We start from the raw sequence: 18,845 nt of genomic DNA on the forward strand, positions 1-18,845 counted from the left end.
ATAATTATAGTTTATTCTTTAAAATATGAATTAGATCTAACACTTAAGATTTTTTTTATAATATTATTTGTAAAATTCGTAATTTTTCTAATTAAAATACATAAAATATTTAACTAAAATATAATATATAAATTAGTATAATAGCAATAATAATTGCATGTCAACAATTAAAATAAATATATAATGTATACAAAAATTATACGTTGAAATCATTTTTTTTTTAAAGGATGCAAATATGAGTCAAAAATCGACATATTGGTGAAGTCTATCTCTGCATATAAATCCCTTTTTCGCTATTAAACCCGCGAATGCATTTTTTTATTTTCTTTTTTCAACTGAAAAATGTCAGTTGACATGTCACCATCACCAAGCTCAAGCGCCGCCGTAGCATCCTCACCGGGGGAGCAATTCCGGCCATCGGAAGCAATGATCTCCTCTTCATCATCGTCGTCCTCTCTAATGACTCAGGCCTTCCCTTTCTCCTCTGGAAACCCTAGGATCGAAGAAACACGCGGTGTCATGCACCTCTTCAACAACAACGACGCGGTTTCACCTCTTCCTGTAATATGCTTTTTTGTTTTTCTCGTTTATTTATTTTTGTTTAATTTTATTCAATAACAGCACTGAATCTGTTTTTCATTTCTTTTCTTATAATATTTTGATTATTATTATTATTGTTATTTTTGTTAGGTTGAAAGGAAACCTCTTGTATGTGTCATTGGAGTACCAAATCATATGACTTATGCAGATTTTTGCCAGTTTTGCGCTTCTTTTATTCCTCACATTTCGGAAATGCGAATTGTAAGGTAAACTTAATTAAAGTGTCAATAATTGGAGTTCAATAACATCGTATTTACTAATTGGTAGTGATCAACTTTTTACTCGAGAAATGAGAAGAGAAGAGCTGGTTCCGAGTTTGGCAGTGGTAATTTTAAAGATTCCCCGGGGAAAAAATAGCAGTTGGTGAAGGGATATCTTAACAACAAAGGGGTATTAGGATCATTTGGAGATTAAATTGAAGGTAAAGGGATCCTAGAATGAGAATGGTGGCATTAATGCAATTATTTATATGGAGAATTTGGTAGGATGTTATAATTGGAACAGGGTGCATTAAGTGAAGAAGCTTTTTGAGTATTATGTTGATTCTGAAGAGACTTATTTTTCCCACATGACTTTATACCGTTTTTGACTAATGTCCAAAAGTATGATAACTAATAGCATGATCATAGCCAAAACCATATCTGGTCCGCCGAACCCAAGGATCATCTCGGCTTAAAATAGTAGCACAATTATACAATAGTTTTTTTTTTTTTTTTGAGTATTTTGCAGATTGTGAAGAAGCTTTTTGAGTGTTACCTTGATATTTGGGGACCTATTGTGATTATACAACACACATTTCCAAAAGCAACATTGGAACCTTTGAAAGGAACGAATTGTGAAGAGAGAGAGAGAGAGAGAGAGAGAGAGAGAGAGAGGGAGATGGTAAAGTATGAGGAAGGAAGGGTCTTTCACCTCTTGAAAGTAGGGGGCAAGAGAGAGACAAGGCTCACTCTTAGGAAATTATCAATAAAAATATAGCATAAATGTCAAAAGTTAAGCTGAATTTCAAGGACAAACATTGTTAGCATTGAACTTTCTGATTCTTCCTCACCTCAATGTGACTGGTTCTATTTGAAGTTGCTGTTAGAGCTCCTCTATAAAAAAATATCATCCTGAAGTTGTTAATTAGATTTAGAGACTATTAAAACTTTGTCTACAAGGAAATTTTGACATGTTTTATTGCAAAATAGTTGAACAATTTCAAACTGGTTTTTCTCAATAGCATCTAAAGGTGCTTTCAGTAGAAAGCAATTTCCAACTTCAACACTGAACAAACTATTGATACGATAAGATGGGTATAAGGTGTTGTATGGATTTTGCAGGATACATTATCTAGATAGATATCTGAGATGCAATGAAACTATACAATGGATGGTGATTTCTGTGATTAGTGGTGCTTATCTAGATTCTCAGGTTGATTGTAGATAGATTTTAAAGTTTAAATTCAAGCAACGAGTACCAATTATATTCTGATGTCTGAAAGATAGTCTCATGTTTTATTGTTTTTTTGATGACAGTCCACTCATGTTTATCCCTTTATCTTCCTTTTCTCTTATTATTATGCGGCTAGGAGATGGTACCTTATTCCTATACTTTGCATCGTAGGAATGATGGAATGGAGGATAGGTACAGTATTCTGATAAGATTTGACAGTCAGGAATCAACAGATAAATTCTATCAGCATTTTAATGGTAGACAGTTTAATTCCTTGGAGGTATGCTCTGCCTAGTTTTAGTAATCTTAATAAATGAATGAAGAACTGTTTGATAGTTCTATGAAAGATATTAGTTGGTCAGAGATTTCTATATTACTATTGTTATTACCAATTGAATTTTCTGTCACATTTATACAGGAAGATGTCTGCCGTGTGCTTTTTACAGTTGATGTACAGTTCACTGGTTATAGTGGTTCACTTGACACACAACCTTCCCCAGCAAGTACAACTGAACAGCCTTCATGTCCAGTTTGTCTTGGTAGGATCAGCTGTCATCTATAAGTACAATTGCTGCAACTATTTGTCCCTTAGACAAGAAAATTCTTTGCATAAAGCTTTGTTTCCTAGAATTATATGTTCTGCCAATTGTTTCCATATTTTGTAGCATTCTTTTACATTTTTCTTTATTTTACAGAGAGATTAGACCAAGACATGGGTGGAATTCTCACAACTATCTGTAATCATTCTTTTCACTGCTCATGCATTTCAAAATGGACAGATTCTTCTTGTCCAGTAAGTAATTGCAACTGTTTTTGCTCTTTCTTCATGTTTATGGTGATTCCATTATTTTGCTATGTGCTAATGGCAAAGGGCCTTTTCCAAAAGTGAAATGCTTTCAAATCACCCTTGCATTGTGCTGGCATTGCATGTCACTTGCACTGTCGCAAAGTCTTGCAGGCTTTGCAGGATAATTGAAAATTAGTTATTCTTGCTTGATAAAAGATGTGAGAATGTGTAGTATGGTGCATTTGATTGACAACTACCTGAAAGAAATAATAAAGTAGATTCATGATTAATGAAGACTAACATGTTTACTTCATGTCTTGTATATCCTCTCTTGCTGAGTATGTTGAAGGATTTTCTAAAATTGGAAGATGTTTATTCATAGTGTTCAATCCGTTGATTATGGTACTTTAAATGTGTCCAATAGAATTAGTAACGCGTCTTCTTTGTCTGGGAAAGCATGACTCAGTAAAAGGTTAGGAGTTGTAAAAGCTCAAGAAAAAGATTAATAAATCACGTGATCATTGTTTCCAGAAAATGGATCCACATAGCCAACCTCTGAGATGAAGATTTGGCCCAGTTTATTAGATCTGTAAATGCAACTATTTCTGAGCTAGTTTAAAAAAAAAAAGATTGTTTTGGCAAATTGTTGCTTAGCAGCTTGCCAAGTTCAAGTCTTTTGATGCGTAGGAAATCATGGAGGGTGAAACTTAAACTCATGATTCAGTCATCAATTTCCCAAAACTTTTATTGATATAATAGTTTAAGTTCCCGAATACTTGGGTTTGCTGATTGCTTTTTTTTTTTTTTTTAATAATTTCAACAAGCCTTTCTTTATCCTTTCGAATCTTATTATGCAGTGCTTGTTGTTATTTCTTTCTGTAGTTACTTTATTTATGATTTCTAATGTAATTTTTTACTTCTAGGCATTTGTTATCATCTGTGTTAATTTTTCCAGCCTGTTTGCTTGGGAAAGAAAGGAAAGAAAACTACAAACAAGAAGTTCTGTGCACGAAAAATTGTTCTTTATATTTGGGAAAATTCTCAAGCACTACTATTCTGTCTGGGTTTCCTTAGGCTATTGCTTATTGCCTCCATCTGCATTTGTTAGGGGGTTGGTTTGGTCAGGCAGTAGATGATATGGTTACAGTCATATTTCTAGGAGTTGTTTATGCCTTAATTTTCTGCTATTTATGAACTGCGTTGCTGATTGTAACAGTTTGCTCCATATAGAAGCCTAAGGACCAAACTTGGGAATCAACTAACTGTTAACATTTCATTTCAGGTTTGCCGATATTGCCAGCAACAACCTGAAAAATCAACATGTTTTGTATGCCAAACTTCTGAGAATTTGTGGCTTTGTGTAATTTGTGGTTTTGTTGGCTGTGGGAGGTAAAAATTGCAGGCTCTCCCCCTCTCTCTTAATCTCTTTGTTTAAAAATGGCAATCTCTTTGTTAATAATTACTTGTTAATTATTGCATTCCTTCTTAGTGTAGGTATAAAGAAGAACATGCAATAAGACATTGGAAAGAAACACAACACTGCTATTCTCTAGAATTGGAAACACAGCGTGTTTGGAATTACATCAGTGACAATTATGTTCACCGTTTGATTCTATCCAAAACTGATGGCAAATTAGTTGAATTGAATTCCCATTGTGTGCATGCTAATGATGGTTGTGGAAGTTGCGAATGTGTAAACACTGGAATTAGTGAGGCTCTTTTGAACAGCAAAGTTGAAGCGGTAATGCTTTATATGTTTCATGGTAAAAGTACTTGTGACTTAATTGTTTTTCTGCTCTTTGTGCTACAATAATCCCACTTCATGTTACATGTAGATTGTTAATGAATATAATGAACTCCTAGCCACCCAGCTTGAGACCCAAAAGTTAGTAAGTGCTTTCTTCCATTTTCTATAAAAATATGAGCTATTGAGCCTATGTTGAGCTTTAGCTTGATATTTGTTACGATAAGTTATTGCATCTCTTATCATTGTTCTAAAATGCCTATATTAAATGAAAAAGAGAATGCACTCTCCTTTGATACATAGATATGGTATTTAGTATTTGGCTGAAATCAATCTTTTGCTCTTTTTGCTCTTTTGGTAGTATTTTGAGACTTTGCTGCAAGAAGTGAAAGAAGAAACTGAAAGGGAAATTTCAGAAGCAGTTAAGAAGGCTGTTGCACAAAGATTACAAAAGTTGCAGTCCAAGTTGGATAGATGTCTCAAAGAGAAGAAATTTCTTGATGAAGTAAGTATCAATCTCTAGCCAATGAGAATAATGAAGGGTTTTAAATCAGGATAAATTGAAATGTGTATATCTAATCATATTACTTGCAATGTATTTCTTTTCAAAATATTATTATTAACCGTGTTATCTTTATTATAAAATTGTCTTGTTTCTGCTTATAGCTCGATGAGAATCTTGTGAAAAATCAGGAGATATGGAAAGCAAAAGTATTGGAGATTGAAGAGAGGTATGTATAGCCTTTAACAAAAACCTCTAACTTGTGTCTGGATATTGCATGGGTTCCCTCTGTTGTGTTTTAGAAAGAACATGATGCAGAACTTTGATCATCCAAAAAATTTTCGAAACCTTTTCAAAAATTGACCAATTACCGCATTCTTGAAAATTTAATCTATCCCATTTAAAATGATGAGATTGTTATTTTTCCACTGCCATGTCAAGTGGCAAATGAATTGACAATTCATGGGCTCTCTGTCAGCCCACCTCAGTTTGTAGTTTATTGTGGCTATAGAAGATAAAAATTCCAAACTGGGATTTCCGTAACCATGTTATCCCAAGTTACAAAAAGTTCTGTTGAAGAGAAAATGATTTGGAAGACTTGTTACAAAAAGAGCAGTGCTATACAGCATGAATAAATCTTACATATATTTTTGCATGAGTTAATTGGATGAGAGAAAAGTTGAGTATTTGACTTATCACTTGGGAGAGTAGAATTTGAAACTAACTAAATCACCACTTTTAAATAACCAATCAGAAAAATCCATGCAGTTTTTTATCATAACTCTTCTGTAAAAAGAAAAAATAGAAGTTCTCCTACAAAAAGTAGGAAGCTGAGCAATAGACAAACCTATTCTTGATGTAATTTAGGCATGTCTTCACTAGAATCATTGATTTCAAGTATGCATAAATTATCTGACAATTAGCGCAGTGAACTTGTATTCTTATTTCTATTATACTTATTGCTGGTATCACCTTAGATAAATTATTTTCAGGGAGAAAACGGCTTTGAAAATGAAGGATGATAAAATTCAGGACCTAGAAGAACAGGTTTTTCAACTTCTAAATTTTGGGAAGTTTATATGTATTCAGACTATATACATTCAGTTGCATCTGTAAGTTTTCATTTAAAATGGCTATTTTTCCATTGTAGCTCAAAGATTTAATGGTGTACCTAGAAGCAGGGAAACCTATGGAGCAAGTGTCAGTGTCGGACGAAATCAAAGATGGTACTGTCTTGCCATTGCTAGTGGAGTCTTCTTCAAGGACCAATTCTCCCAGGAGTAAGAAGGCTAATAACCGGAGAAAAATCAGAGGATAGAGGAGTTCCAAAATTTCCTTATGTTGATAATGTGAAGTACCGATTCATCCATTTGGATTCCTCAATTTCTTAATGGCAACTTTTGTAAAAGCCTAAGCTTTTTCTGTGCAGTTCTGAAGTTTAAGATTGATACTTTTAGCATAGGTAGTGTAGCAAATTTACGTTGATCAGGAGTACTCTCAGCCTGTATATTCCGGATGTCCTTAGCTTTAAGATTTTTTTATGGAGGTGTAATGTACATAATTTGAGGGTTCTGTAGTCAGAAAAATAGAAAGAGACATGCATTATGTTGAATACTTTGTTACTTCAGCTCCCGTGGTTAGCAGACGGTAATTGGGGTACGCTAATCAAATCTTTGTGTCTGAATCTGATGTATCTGTTAGTATTATGAGATGCAACATCTTTTTTGAAGGAGAAAGCAAGTAAAAAGAAAAATAATAGAAAAAGGAAAATACTCTGCGGTTTCATCTGTGATGTATTTTTGTGTTTTCTTTTTTAAAAAAAGTTATGCAATAATAAATTCTTTATAAAAATAATATTTTAATATCAAAATTTTCAATTGGTACAATTTAGTTATTTTTTATTCTGATAAGTAATTGTTTTGTTGGTTGTGTCTGAAATATAGACATAAAGTTGAATAACTTTTAACATCATTATTTAATTGACAAATTCTACAGTAAAAAGCTAGTATTCTAATGATAAAATATATTTTATTTTATTATATTATATTAAATAATATAAATTAATAATAATTAAAAATTATAGTCAATTTTTTTAGTTCAGTTTTATTTATTATTAAAAATATTTATAAAAATTATATTGAAAATAAAAATCTATATTTATATTCTACTAATAAAGATTCTAATTTCAATTACCATAATTATAATTATTATAGTTATTTAATTATTAAAAATAATTTTAAAATAATAATTATTTATTATAAAATATAAAAATTTAATTATATGAAATTTTATTTAAAATAAACTATTATTAAAAGATTTTAATAAAAGTAATAGTGTTTAAATAAAAAAATCATCTATATTTAATAAGAGAAAACTGTAAAATAGAATTGAGCAGCTATCATTTGTTGTTTGTTAAGTTCTTACAGCTGCATCATACTTCTACTAAACACCCTCTTACAGTTTCAAATTTTTGCACTTTGGCCTTGCCGATCATGGCTGTAATTTCACCCTTCATCATATAGGGATTATCAAAATTTGTCCAGTGAATTTTAATGGGTTTGCCCTATATCTATTATCTTATATTTGGATATTTATATCTTTAAGTTTTTATTATTAAATCGATTTAACACTCTAACTTTTAATGTAATATAATATATATTTAAATTTATTTTTAAATAATATTTTAATATTTTTTGATATGTATCTTCTTTCAATAAATTTATAAATATTACATAAAAGTATTTAAATATTACTAAAAAAATAAAATTCAAGAGTATGGTAGATTGAATCGAAAAATAAAAATGTTAGATATTAAAAAATAAATTCAGATGTATATTAGATTAGATTAAAAGTTCAGTATTAAACTAATTAATCCACAAGAGATAATGACTATAAATATATAGTTAGCCTTTTTATTGTTATGATTCAATGCATAAATTGTGCATGTATTAACTCACTCAAAAAATAATCACCATGCATATAGAATTAGGTCGTACACAAATTACCGAGTACAGGATCACAATTATATATTATCCATGATTTATTTCATATTTATGTGTTAATCATTCAAATTAGAAAAAATGTAAATCACCTAATATATTCCTATAGCAAATCATAATTCCTGCCATAAATTATCTTGGCTAACAAGCAAACACAATTGAATCCCAGTACTCCTATATCTCTCAAAACTAAAACTCTCGCCGTAAGCCCTAAATCAAGAAAACAACCCTCAATATGTGGAGAGTCGCAGGACCATCGGAATACCTGGCAATCACAAGAGCAGGAATTAAAGACATAAAACTAGCCAAGAAAGCATGGGTATGGTCGATGCAGACGTGCCGTCTTTTTGATGTGTCACCAGTAAACTACACATTTGAAGTACAGGCAATGAGTGCAGAGAAACTACCGTTTATCTTACCGGCAGTGTTTACAATAGGACCCAGAGTTGAGGACGAAGAAAGCCTAATTGCTTAAGCAAGATTAATGTCACCTCATGATAGACGTCCTAATCATGTCAATGAACTCGTTCAAGGTGTTATTGAAGGAGAGACCCGTGTTTTAGCTGCTTCTATGACAATGGAGGACATCTTTAAGGGTACTAAAGAGTTTAAACAAGAGGTTTTTGGAAAAGTTCAATTGGAATTGAATCAATTTGGTTTATAACGCTAATGTTAAACAACTTGTTGATGTTCTTGGTCATGAGTACTTTTCTTATTTGGGTCAAAGAACCCAAATGGAAGCTGCTAATCAAGCCAAGGTACCTTTTTTTTTTTTTTTTTTTTTGTAATCGCTACCGTATGATGTTGAAATCAATTAATTCTTTTGATTTCAATTAATGTTGTTCTTGATATGTATTTTGTTTCTTGACACTAAGAAATTCTTGAAAAAATTGGAAGAATTGTTGGGGTTTTAATTTATGATATCATACATACATTATGAGACAAGTATTAGTCTACCAGCTTTAATTGCAATTTAATATATTATTGCTGTTTGCTCAGGTGTCTTTGATTTCTTGATATTTTTATTTATATACAAGTAATTTTTAAAGAAATCAAATGAATTATAGGGTATTATTAGCTCATAATTAATGTTGTTTTTGATATATTCTAGCTGTTTCTTTAAGTTTGCATTTAATTTCTTGAAGAAAAAAAAGAAGGAATTGTTTAAAATCTGAATTCTTAGTGTCAATCTATTAGCATGTTATCTTGATACATGACGCTTTTTTATGGGTTTTTGGTGTTCTATCTTACAAAATTTTATCTTTACTAGTACTTGAAATTTAATGTTGCAAATGATTCTTGCAATTAAAAGCAGATTTCTCTTTCAACAATTACTCAAATCTTTCCTAATAATGACGATATATAAGTATTTCTGTATTGTCAGAAAAGAAAATGATAATAATACACATTAGTGTAATATTATTTAGACAATCAACCTGTACCATTCTTTTGATGAAATTATGTTTCTAATTAACAGCTTATCAGGTTTGTATATGCTTGTGACTCCCTTCCTTGCCATTATTTTGCTGACTGGCGACTTTGATATAATAACATTGTCAATAAATACTATTGTAGGTTGATGTTGCTGCAGCTACGATAAAAAGTGAAACTGGAGCCAAGATTCGACAGGGCGAGACTGCACAAAATGCTGCAAAAATTGATGGTGAAACAAAGATTATATCAGTTCAACGGCAAGGAGAAGGGCAGAAAGAAGAGATCAAGGTTAAGACAGAGGTGAAGATATTTCAGGACGAAAAAGATGCCAATGCTGAGCTGGCAACCAAGAAGGCAGGATGGGCTGAAGCATCTAAATTGGCTGAGGTAGAGGCTGCCAAGGCTGTGGCTATAAGAGAAGCTGAAGTGCAATCTCAACTAGAAACGAAGAATGCCTTGGCTAGAACCGAGAAACTCAAGGCTGAGTTGTTGAGCAGGGCCACTGTAGATTATGAGATTTAAGGTATTTCACACTACCATATTCTTGCATATAATTTCATTTTGTCTATTAATCCTTTTGGTATGTAATTCAAAAGGCATACAGTGTCATTTTTCTGAGTCATATTCATATATAGGTGCAAGAGGCAAACTGGGAGATGTACAAGAAACAAAGAGAAGTAGATGCAGTCTTTTATGAGAAGCAAAAGAATGCCGAGGCACAAAAAGCTAATGCAGATGCAGCTTTCTATGCTCGCCAACAAGCTGCAGACGGGGAGCTCTATGCAAAGAAGAAAGAATCAGAAGCAATTCAAATATTGGCACAAGCACAGGGAGTTTACTTGGCCACACTTTTAAAACAACTTGGTGGCAACTATGCTGCATTAAGAGACTACATCATGCTTGATAAGAATCTGTTCCAAGAAATTGCCAACATTAATGCTAGTGCAGTCAAGGGATTGCAGCCTAAGATGAGCATTTGGAACAATGGTGTTAATGGTGGAGAGCAGGCTAATGGTGGTGCCGGTGATCCAGTGAAGGATATAGCTGGAGTGTATGGCATGTTACCTCCATTGCTCCAGACTGTGCATGAGCAAACTGGGATGTTGCCACCAGCTTGGCTAGGTACTTTGACTGAAAATACTTGCTTGGAAAATACTTGTTGCTTGATTCAAATTGATTGATGGTGGCAGCCCATGTGTTCAAAAAACACTAGTAAATGCTATCTGGATGCATTCTGCAAATATTGGAGACCAAAATATCTGCTGGTTGAATTGAACCCACCAAAAAAACAGTGACAGAACAACATATGGTCCTACCCCTTATGATATTTCTTTTATGGACCCTTCCTTTGATATTTTATGTTCTTTTTCTTGTATTATTTTTAACACCAACACACCACTGTTAAATTTTCTCAAAAAAGAAAAACCACTGTCAAAGTAATAAAATTAAAATTTTCTTGCTTTAAACTATTTAATTGTCGACTTAATACTCTTAATATAATTATTATTAAGCCATTTAGAAAAGTTTTTACCTTTAATTTAGTTCTCTTTGGCAATAATTCTTGACTAGTGATGTCTGTAATTTGAGAAATTTTATAGGTTATTATTAATTCGTGTGGTACTTTAGTTCACATATAATTTATTATTTTGATTTGATTTTTCTAACTTAATTCGTGATATTTAAAATTTAAATTGAAAAATATTTAAGAAATTTTATAAAATATAATCCATTCAAGTGATATTTTAGTCCGCTTTAATTCATTATTTTGATTCAATATTTCTAATTTAATTTCTAAGTTCAAAAGTTTCTTTCTCAAAACTTTTAATTTAATTTCTTCTCATGTAGCTTTGCTATAAATATAGTATTAACTCAAACTATTATAAATATAACACTTTAAAGTATACTTTAAATTAATGCTTTAAATATTAACATATGGGAAAAAGTAAATTATATTCTAAAAGGGAAAAAAGGAAAAGAAAACCTGTGTTAATATTTAAAAACTACCCCATAATATTTGCTCAAAAAGAAAAACAAATACAGGAGATGCTTTTATTTAATGAATAAAAAATCTAAGGCAATTGGATATATTTGTAAAAGTCCATGATTGAACCGGCAAGGAACTATCTTTCATATTCTCAAAGAAAAAAAACAATCTTTCGTAATATTAGGAATTCATAGGAACAGAGACTAACACTGGACAGAACATCATTAGATCACCAATTTTACCTGTAACAACCTCCCAAAAGCCCATTTCTAATCCATTAACTGACGCTTTTCATCATCCAAATCTTCTGTTTCTATCTGTTTTACGGTAAAGTTTCGTTCTTTTCGATCTTTTTTTTTCGACTGAATTCTTTTGGATAATATATATACACATGCAACTTTATCTGGTAATGATATCTATGAAGTTCAATCTCTCTCATCTTAGTCTTGTTCTTGATCTGTTGCCTTTGAAATTAATTTTTGTTTTCTGGGTTTTATATAATTGTCTGCTCTAAGCATTGAGAATTTTGAAAAAGATGAGATATTGGTTGAAATTTCTTTTTTTATTTTATCAGTACATGTTTTGTTTCTGGGATCGATTTCTAAATGGGTCCTCAATAGTCAATTTTTCTGCGCTGTATCGGGTGTAAGACAAAATTACATATGATTTTCTTTTGAATTGTTTGTTATGTGTTGATTTCATTCTAATGGAAGCTTTTACCTCTTACATCTGTCTATTTATTGTGGTGATTGGTGAATTAAGTCTACTTCTATTAAGAGTTTCATTTTGATTCTTGCATTGTATTTTCAGACGAGTTATTGATATTCTTTTGTTAAGGCAAGAAATAAATCATATTCCAATGGATGATTTACCAGACCAATTGGTTTGGGAGATCTTTAGCAGAGTCAAGAAAACTATTGATAGAAATGCTGCTTCATTAGCTTGTAAGCGTCTGTATGAATTGGATAATGAACAAAGACAATCTCTTCGGGTTGGTTGTGGATTACATCCTGCTAATCAAGCTTTGACGTCCCTCTGCAACCGCTTTCCTAACTTGGTAAAAGTAGAAATAACTTACTCTGGTTGGATGTCCAAGCTAGGAAAGCAGTTAGATGACCAAGGGCTTCTCCTGCTTGCTAACAACTGTCCATCTCTTAGTGATTTAGCTTTGAGCTATTGCACATTCATAACGGATGTGGGTCTTCGCTACTTGGCTTCTTGCTCCAAGCTTTCGAAACTGAAGTTGAATTTCACACCAAGAATCACTGGTTGTGGCATATTATCTCTTGTTATAGGTTGCAAAAATCTCATCATTTTTCACCTTAACCGATGTCTCAATGTTACCAGTGTGGAATGGCTGGAATACCTTGGCAAGCTTGAAACACTTGAAGACCTTTCAATTAAGAATTGTCGAGTGATTGGGGAGGGTGACTTGATTAAGATAGGATCTGGCTGGCGAAAGCTAAAAAGATTGCAGTTTGAGGTGGATGCTAATTACAGATATATGAAGGTTTATGATCGGTTGGCTGTAGATAGATGGCAAAAGCAATTGGTGCCGTGTGAATCTTTATTGGAACTTAGCCTGGTTAATTGCATCATCAGCCCAGGGAGAGGACTTGCTTGTGTATTGGGAAAGTGCAAGAACCTGGAAAAGATTCATTTGGACATGTGTGTTGGGGTGAGGGACTATGACATCATAGGCTTGGCTCAAAAATCAAGAAATCTTCGGTCAATTTCCCTCCGAGTTCCCTCAGATTTCTCCTTGCCCCTTCTGCTGAACAATCCTTTGAGATTAACAGATGAAAGTCTTAAAGCGTTGGCTCAAAACTGTCCAATGCTTGAATCTGTACGGGTATCTTTTTCTGATGGGGAGTTTCCTTCCTTTTCATCATTTACTTTAAATGGAATTCTTACTTTAATTCAGACGTGCCCTATCAGGGAACTTGCTCTTGACCACGTGTATTCCTTCAATGACATTGGGATGGAAGCTCTTTGTTCGGCTCAGTATCTTGAGAACTTGGAGCTTGTAAGATGCCAAGAAGTTAGTGATGAGGGGCTGCAGCTTGTGACCCAGTTTCCTCGCTTGTGCATTTTAAGGTTAAAAAAGTGTTTGGGGCTTACAGATGATGGGTTAAAACCTCTTATTGGGTCATACAAAATGGAATTCCTGACAGTGGAAGATTGTCCTCAAATTTCTGAAAGGGGTGTTCAAGGAACTGCAAGATCTGTGTCATTCCGGCAAGACTTGTCATGGATGTATTGAACTCGGTATTATACTCAAAAGAAGAAAAAAACAAAACATCAATTGTTTGTTAAGTCTTTTATGCATCTTTGCAATTTTTTCTAAGTGTTCTTTATGCATCTGTTTCTTGTATTATCATTCTTACTTGGTGGTTGTATCATGATTTTTAAAGTATACTGCTCTGATTGACGTCCCATCTACATATGCAGGAATTGTTTGGATTCAGTTGCTCATCTTCAATGGTTTTAAGGAGAGATGTTAATTCAGAAAATAATTGAATTTACTATATATTAGCAATCGATGTTTCCTTCAGCAACTACAGGATTCACTAACACTAGCTACAATTTGAGATTATCGTAATATTAATAATTATTTATCTAATTATATATAAGCGTAATTAAATCTTAAATCTTATAATTTTGGCAACTTTAAATCTCAATATACGAATCAGTAGAATAGTAAATAAACAACAGCCATAGAGTGTGAGTGAGACCCCTTATGGCAGTAGGTATTAATGTGATTTTCTTTTTGAATGAATTCTTCGAGTCTTAAACCTATCGACGAAAAAATACCACCAATGACTAATCAAAAGCCCGCCATTCGCCCCATATTCCCTGTTTTGAAGCATAACTTTTCCAATTGCTATTCTTCTTCCTCAACAATCAACAGAGAACCTTAAATCCTAACCCCTCCCTCTTTTCCACTTAACATACTCTCTCGCAAATCTCAATCAGTCCTCCTAAGAATACTTCTCACTTTTTCATAATCGAATTGATTCAATTCTCAATTATTTCCTGGCAAATCCAATACCTCTCGAAAAGATTTGAAATCTCCTGTATAAGCTCAGCACCCACAAGAGCAAAGACAGCAAATTTCTTCTAATTTAACAAAAATGAGCTCAACCCAATTCTTTCTCAACCGTCCCATCTCTCTTTCTCCTCCTCCGGCAGCCAGTCGCCACCGTGCTATCACTCCACGCGCGTGTCTTAACGTGGACATGCAGCCGGAATCAGTAAAGAATCTGACTTTGAAGAGCAAGGAAGTAATAGAAATGGAAGCAAAGGTTCTAGTGGGTACTTATGCAAGAAACCCATTAGTTCTCTCTAGTGGCAAAGGCTGTAAATTATACGATCCTGAAGGACAAGAGTATCTGGACTGCACCGCCGGTATCGCGGTCAACGCGCTCGGCCACGGCGATCCTGATTGGGTGCGGGCTGTTACAGAGCAAGCCAATTTGCTTACCCATGTTAGTAATGTCTATTATTCGATCCCTCAGGTAAAGTAAAATATCTTTCCTTTTCATATTTCTTAGTCACCGTTGTTACTACTCATGGTTATGTAAAGTCATAGTCCCTTACATATTTAATTGATATTGGATTTGTTTTTTTTTTTCTTACGTTATATAATTTATTTTTTGTAATGTTTAGTTGCTTCGACTATGTAGGTAGAGCTTGCAAAGCGTCTGGTGGATTCTTCATTTGCTGATCGAGTATTCTTTTCTAACTCTGGAACAGAAGCCAATGAAGCTGCAATCAAATTTGCAAGGAAGTTTCAAAGGATTTCACATCCTGAGCTGAAAAAGCCTGCAACAGAGTTCATTTCTTTCACTAATAGTTTCCATGGAAGGACAATGGGTGCTGTTGCTTTGACTAGTAAAGAGCATTATCGTTCCCCTTTTGAGCCTGTTATGCCTGGAGTTACTTTCTTGGAATATGGTAACATTCAAGCTGCGACAGAATTGATTCAAAGTGGGAAAATTGCTGCTGTATTTGTTGAACCTATTCAGGGTGAAGGTGGTATTTATAGTGCTACTAAGGAATTTTTGCAATCCTTGCGTAGTGCTTGTGATGATGTTGGGTCTCTACTGGTTTTTGATGAGGTAACCAGCTTTTTGTTTTACTAGAAAAAGGTTTTTATATAAATGATATATACCTTGAGATGCAAATTTCTTCTTCTAATTATTTGATATGACAGATTTTCTTATGGCATTTTGTTTTTATACCTTCTCCTTTGCTCTCACAATGCTGTCACTAACTAAAAGCGTAGATATGTTGGCATATAATTGGAAGGTATAGATGTATTTCACGAGTAACATCATCAAGTATAGAGTATCATGAGCCCTTCTAGTGAATTTCTCTCGAATTCTTAGGGTGAAAACATAGTTTTATCTCATGGCTAAACAGTGTCCTGTGTACCTATAAGAAGGAAAACATGGAGAAAAATGCCAGTTGATTAATGGTTCTTCAAATTAATTTAAGTAGAAGTATAAACCTCCTACATTTAATCTGCACCGTGTTAGTGATGCCAGTTCTCATTTTATCATTTCTCCTTTTTTAAATGATCAGAGTTCACTACATGCATTGCGCAGAAACTATTTGGTAAGACAGCTTGAAGCATGGTTCTTCTGTTCAAACTAAAGAATTTTCGTTTTGATTGTGACAATTGTCTGTCTCATTTTCTTTGTATTAGAGAGCTTCTTTTTTTTGTTTAATTCCTCCATACTTACACTTTGAGTATTTGGATATTTGATATAGAAATCTCAGTTCAATTAAGAAGCATGTCAAAAATTTCTCAGGTGCAATGTGGCTTGGGCCGAACTGGTTATCTTTGGGCACATGAAGCATATGGTATAGTGCCAGATATAATGACTATAGCCAAGCCTCTTGCTGGAGGCCTTCCAATAGGAGCTGTACTTATGAGTGAAAAAGTTGCTGCTGCGATGAAGTATGGAGAACATGGAAGCACTTTTGCTGGTGGACCACTTGTCTGTAACGCTGCCATCACTGTTTTAGATAAAATATCAAGTCCTGGTTTCTTGGCCAGTGTCTCCAAGAAAGGTCAGTACTTCAAGGAAATGTTAATTCAGAAACTTGGAGGAAATTCTCATGTGAGAGAGGTACGAGGTTTGGGGCTCATAATTGGGATAGAACTAGATGTATCTGCTTCACCCCTAGTAGATTTCTGTCGAAACTCTGGTCTTTTAATATTAACTGCTGGAAAAGGAAATGTTGTAAGGCTGGTACCTCCATTGATAATCTCAGAACAAGAATTGGAGCATGCAACTGATATTCTGCTTAAATGTTTACCAGTACTTGATGAGACCAATTGAAGGAAAAGAAGTTTGTATCAACATTTAGTTTCAGGTGAAACCTGTTAAAAATTTCCTCCTAAATAGAGCAGACTTGAAACAATTTGTTACTGTCAATCTTGGTTTGCATATGCTTTTTCTGGTGCATTTATTGCCTTTCCCAAAATTGTAAGCAGAAAATAGGGTTCAAAACATATGCTGAAACCGTAGTACACGAAAACCAGCAAGTACATTATAAACTCTTAAAATGACATGTCAGTTTCTTTTGGCCAAGCTTTGTCCTCCCAAATTAAAATCTACCAATAATTTGTTTTGTGCCTCTAACCATAATGTACATTCAGACCTCAACTACTTGTAAATTGCATATATGAGCTATGGGTTTAGATTAGCGAATGTTTGGACAAGCATACAATCTCTTTAATAGAAGATGATTAAGTTGTTTTTTGCCTCATCAGAAGTTGCACTGGTTAGCATGAACTTATACATGTAAGTTAAAGAAGTAGATAGAAAAAGATAACATGCAGATGGTACCAAAAGGGAGACTGACAGTGACTGATTCTATAGAAAGAGATCAGGAAGGTGACAGCTGCGATCAGGGCAGCTACTAGCAGAAGGGTACTCCTAGACAAAACAATAGTGCGAAAATTTATTATTTCTATAAGGATTTTCCTGAGCTAGTAATTGGTCTGATACCAAGAAAGAAAAAGAAACTGTAGTGGCTTTGTGTTTTGTAATGATTTAGTTGGTTTGGTATTGTTTACTGTCGGATCAGGTCACCTGCGAGCTTGAATGTTATTTGAGTTCTTGGAATCTGGTGAAATCTCAATTTCAAGGAACAATATTTTGGCTTCAAGTTGGATAGGTCACCCTTATAATCAGAGTTACTCATAATTATCTGAATTTGAATAAATCCGGTTAGTACTACTGGCATACTACTCAAACCAGAGCAACTCAGTTATATTTTATATTTATATTTATAAATATATTTAAGGGTATTAGCCGGATAATGAATTCTTTACCTGTTAAAAGCCCGCTTACATAAATAAAGTTGAGTAATACAACAGATACCTATTTAATAAACTCATGTAATGTATAATTAGTAATACAATTAAAAGACAGAAATCAAATTAGTAAAATAACTTCTAATAATGAAAAAAAAATACTAACTAGATGAAAAAGATAATTAATAAAATCAAATAATATAAATTAAATGTTAATATTAAATGACTACTTACCATTCATAAATATATTTCCTGTCACATGTTTGAATTTCTTTTAAACTATTATTTTCTAAAAACATTCTATTAGGATAATATTCAAAAATATCCAATCTATTGTTATTTCTACTAATCATCTTATTTGTGAAAGGAATTTGCAAATTTATATCTAACTAAAAAAAGTATTCATGCATTGTATGACACGTTATTATTATTTCAACTATAAAATAAAATTAAAAAAATAATTTAATAAATTTTTTAATATTTGATATTTAATCTATAATATTTTAAAGACCAATAGCAAACTAATTATATTTAAATGTCCTTTTTAAATTTTTTAATATAATAATATAAAAATATTTTAAAAATATTAATAAATTAATTTTAGTATTATATAAATTACTACTATCAATATAATTAATATTATTATTTTTTAAATTAAAAACTTATTATATAATTAAAAATTAATTTATTATTGAATAAAATATTAAAAATATTATATTCTAAAATTAAAATTATTATCTAATTAGAAAAATATACTAATTAATATAACATTAAAATATAATTAGTATGCTATTTCTTAAGATAGAATAATATTATTATTAAATAAAAAATTATTTATTAATTAATATAATATTAAAATATAATTAATATTTTATTTTTGAGAAGTAGAGTGAGTATCTAATTAGGAATGTAACTTATTAATCAATAATTAATAAAAAATTATAAAATTATATATAAACTTAAATTTTATATGTCTAAAATATTAAATATGTCAAAATAAAAATTCTCTATGTCAAAAATTAAACACACA

At 32.4% G+C, this 18,845-nt stretch overlaps 3 protein-coding genes and 1 pseudogene across 4 annotated transcripts; all 4 read left to right on the plus strand.

Moving 5' to 3' along the window:
* The first annotated feature begins 235 nt into the window (after positions 1-235).
* On the plus strand, positions 236-6,751 carry LOC8283092 (BRAP2 RING ZnF UBP domain-containing protein 2). Of its 2 annotated transcripts, XM_002530405.4 has the most exons (12): positions 238-561; positions 691-806; positions 2,206-2,314; positions 2,453-2,573; positions 2,730-2,827; positions 4,104-4,210; positions 4,316-4,562; positions 4,657-4,710; positions 4,927-5,070; positions 5,232-5,296; positions 6,060-6,114; positions 6,218-6,751. In XM_002530405.4, exons 1-12 carry the CDS (start codon positions 343-345, stop codon positions 6,383-6,385), a joined length of 1,503 nt encoding a protein of 500 aa, XP_002530451.1. In that variant the 5' UTR covers positions 238-342; the 3' UTR covers positions 6,386-6,751. The 2 variants fall into 2 exon arrangements, with proteins under 2 accessions (XP_048234176.1, XP_002530451.1); XM_048378219.1 differs by lacking the exon at positions 6,218-6,751 and having other exon boundaries at positions 236-561; positions 6,045-6,159.
* A 1,397-nt stretch (positions 6,752-8,148) lies between these two features.
* On the plus strand, positions 8,149-10,916 carry LOC8283090 (annotated as a pseudogene).
* Positions 10,917-11,611: 695 nt separating this feature from the next.
* LOC8283088 (F-box/LRR-repeat protein 14) lies at positions 11,612-13,926 on the plus strand. The gene is made up of 2 exons (XM_015726164.3): positions 11,612-11,811; positions 12,295-13,926. Exon 2 carries the CDS (start codon positions 12,344-12,346, stop codon positions 13,745-13,747), a length of 1,404 nt encoding a protein of 467 aa, XP_015581650.1. The 5' UTR covers positions 11,612-11,811; positions 12,295-12,343; the 3' UTR covers positions 13,748-13,926.
* Positions 11,694-16,931, plus strand: LOC112533692 (acetylornithine aminotransferase, mitochondrial). The gene is made up of 4 exons (XM_048378068.1): positions 11,694-11,811; positions 13,936-15,002; positions 15,171-15,605; positions 16,302-16,931. Exons 2-4 carry the CDS (start codon positions 14,619-14,621, stop codon positions 16,833-16,835), a joined length of 1,353 nt encoding a protein of 450 aa, XP_048234025.1. The 5' UTR covers positions 11,694-11,811; positions 13,936-14,618; the 3' UTR covers positions 16,836-16,931.
* Positions 16,932-18,845: the final 1,914 nt, after the last annotated feature.

This window comes from Ricinus communis, chromosome 8 (assembly GCF_019578655.1).
Source record: "Ricinus communis isolate WT05 ecotype wild-type chromosome 8, ASM1957865v1, whole genome shotgun sequence".
NCBI lineage: Eukaryota > Viridiplantae > Streptophyta > Magnoliopsida > Malpighiales > Euphorbiaceae > Ricinus > Ricinus communis.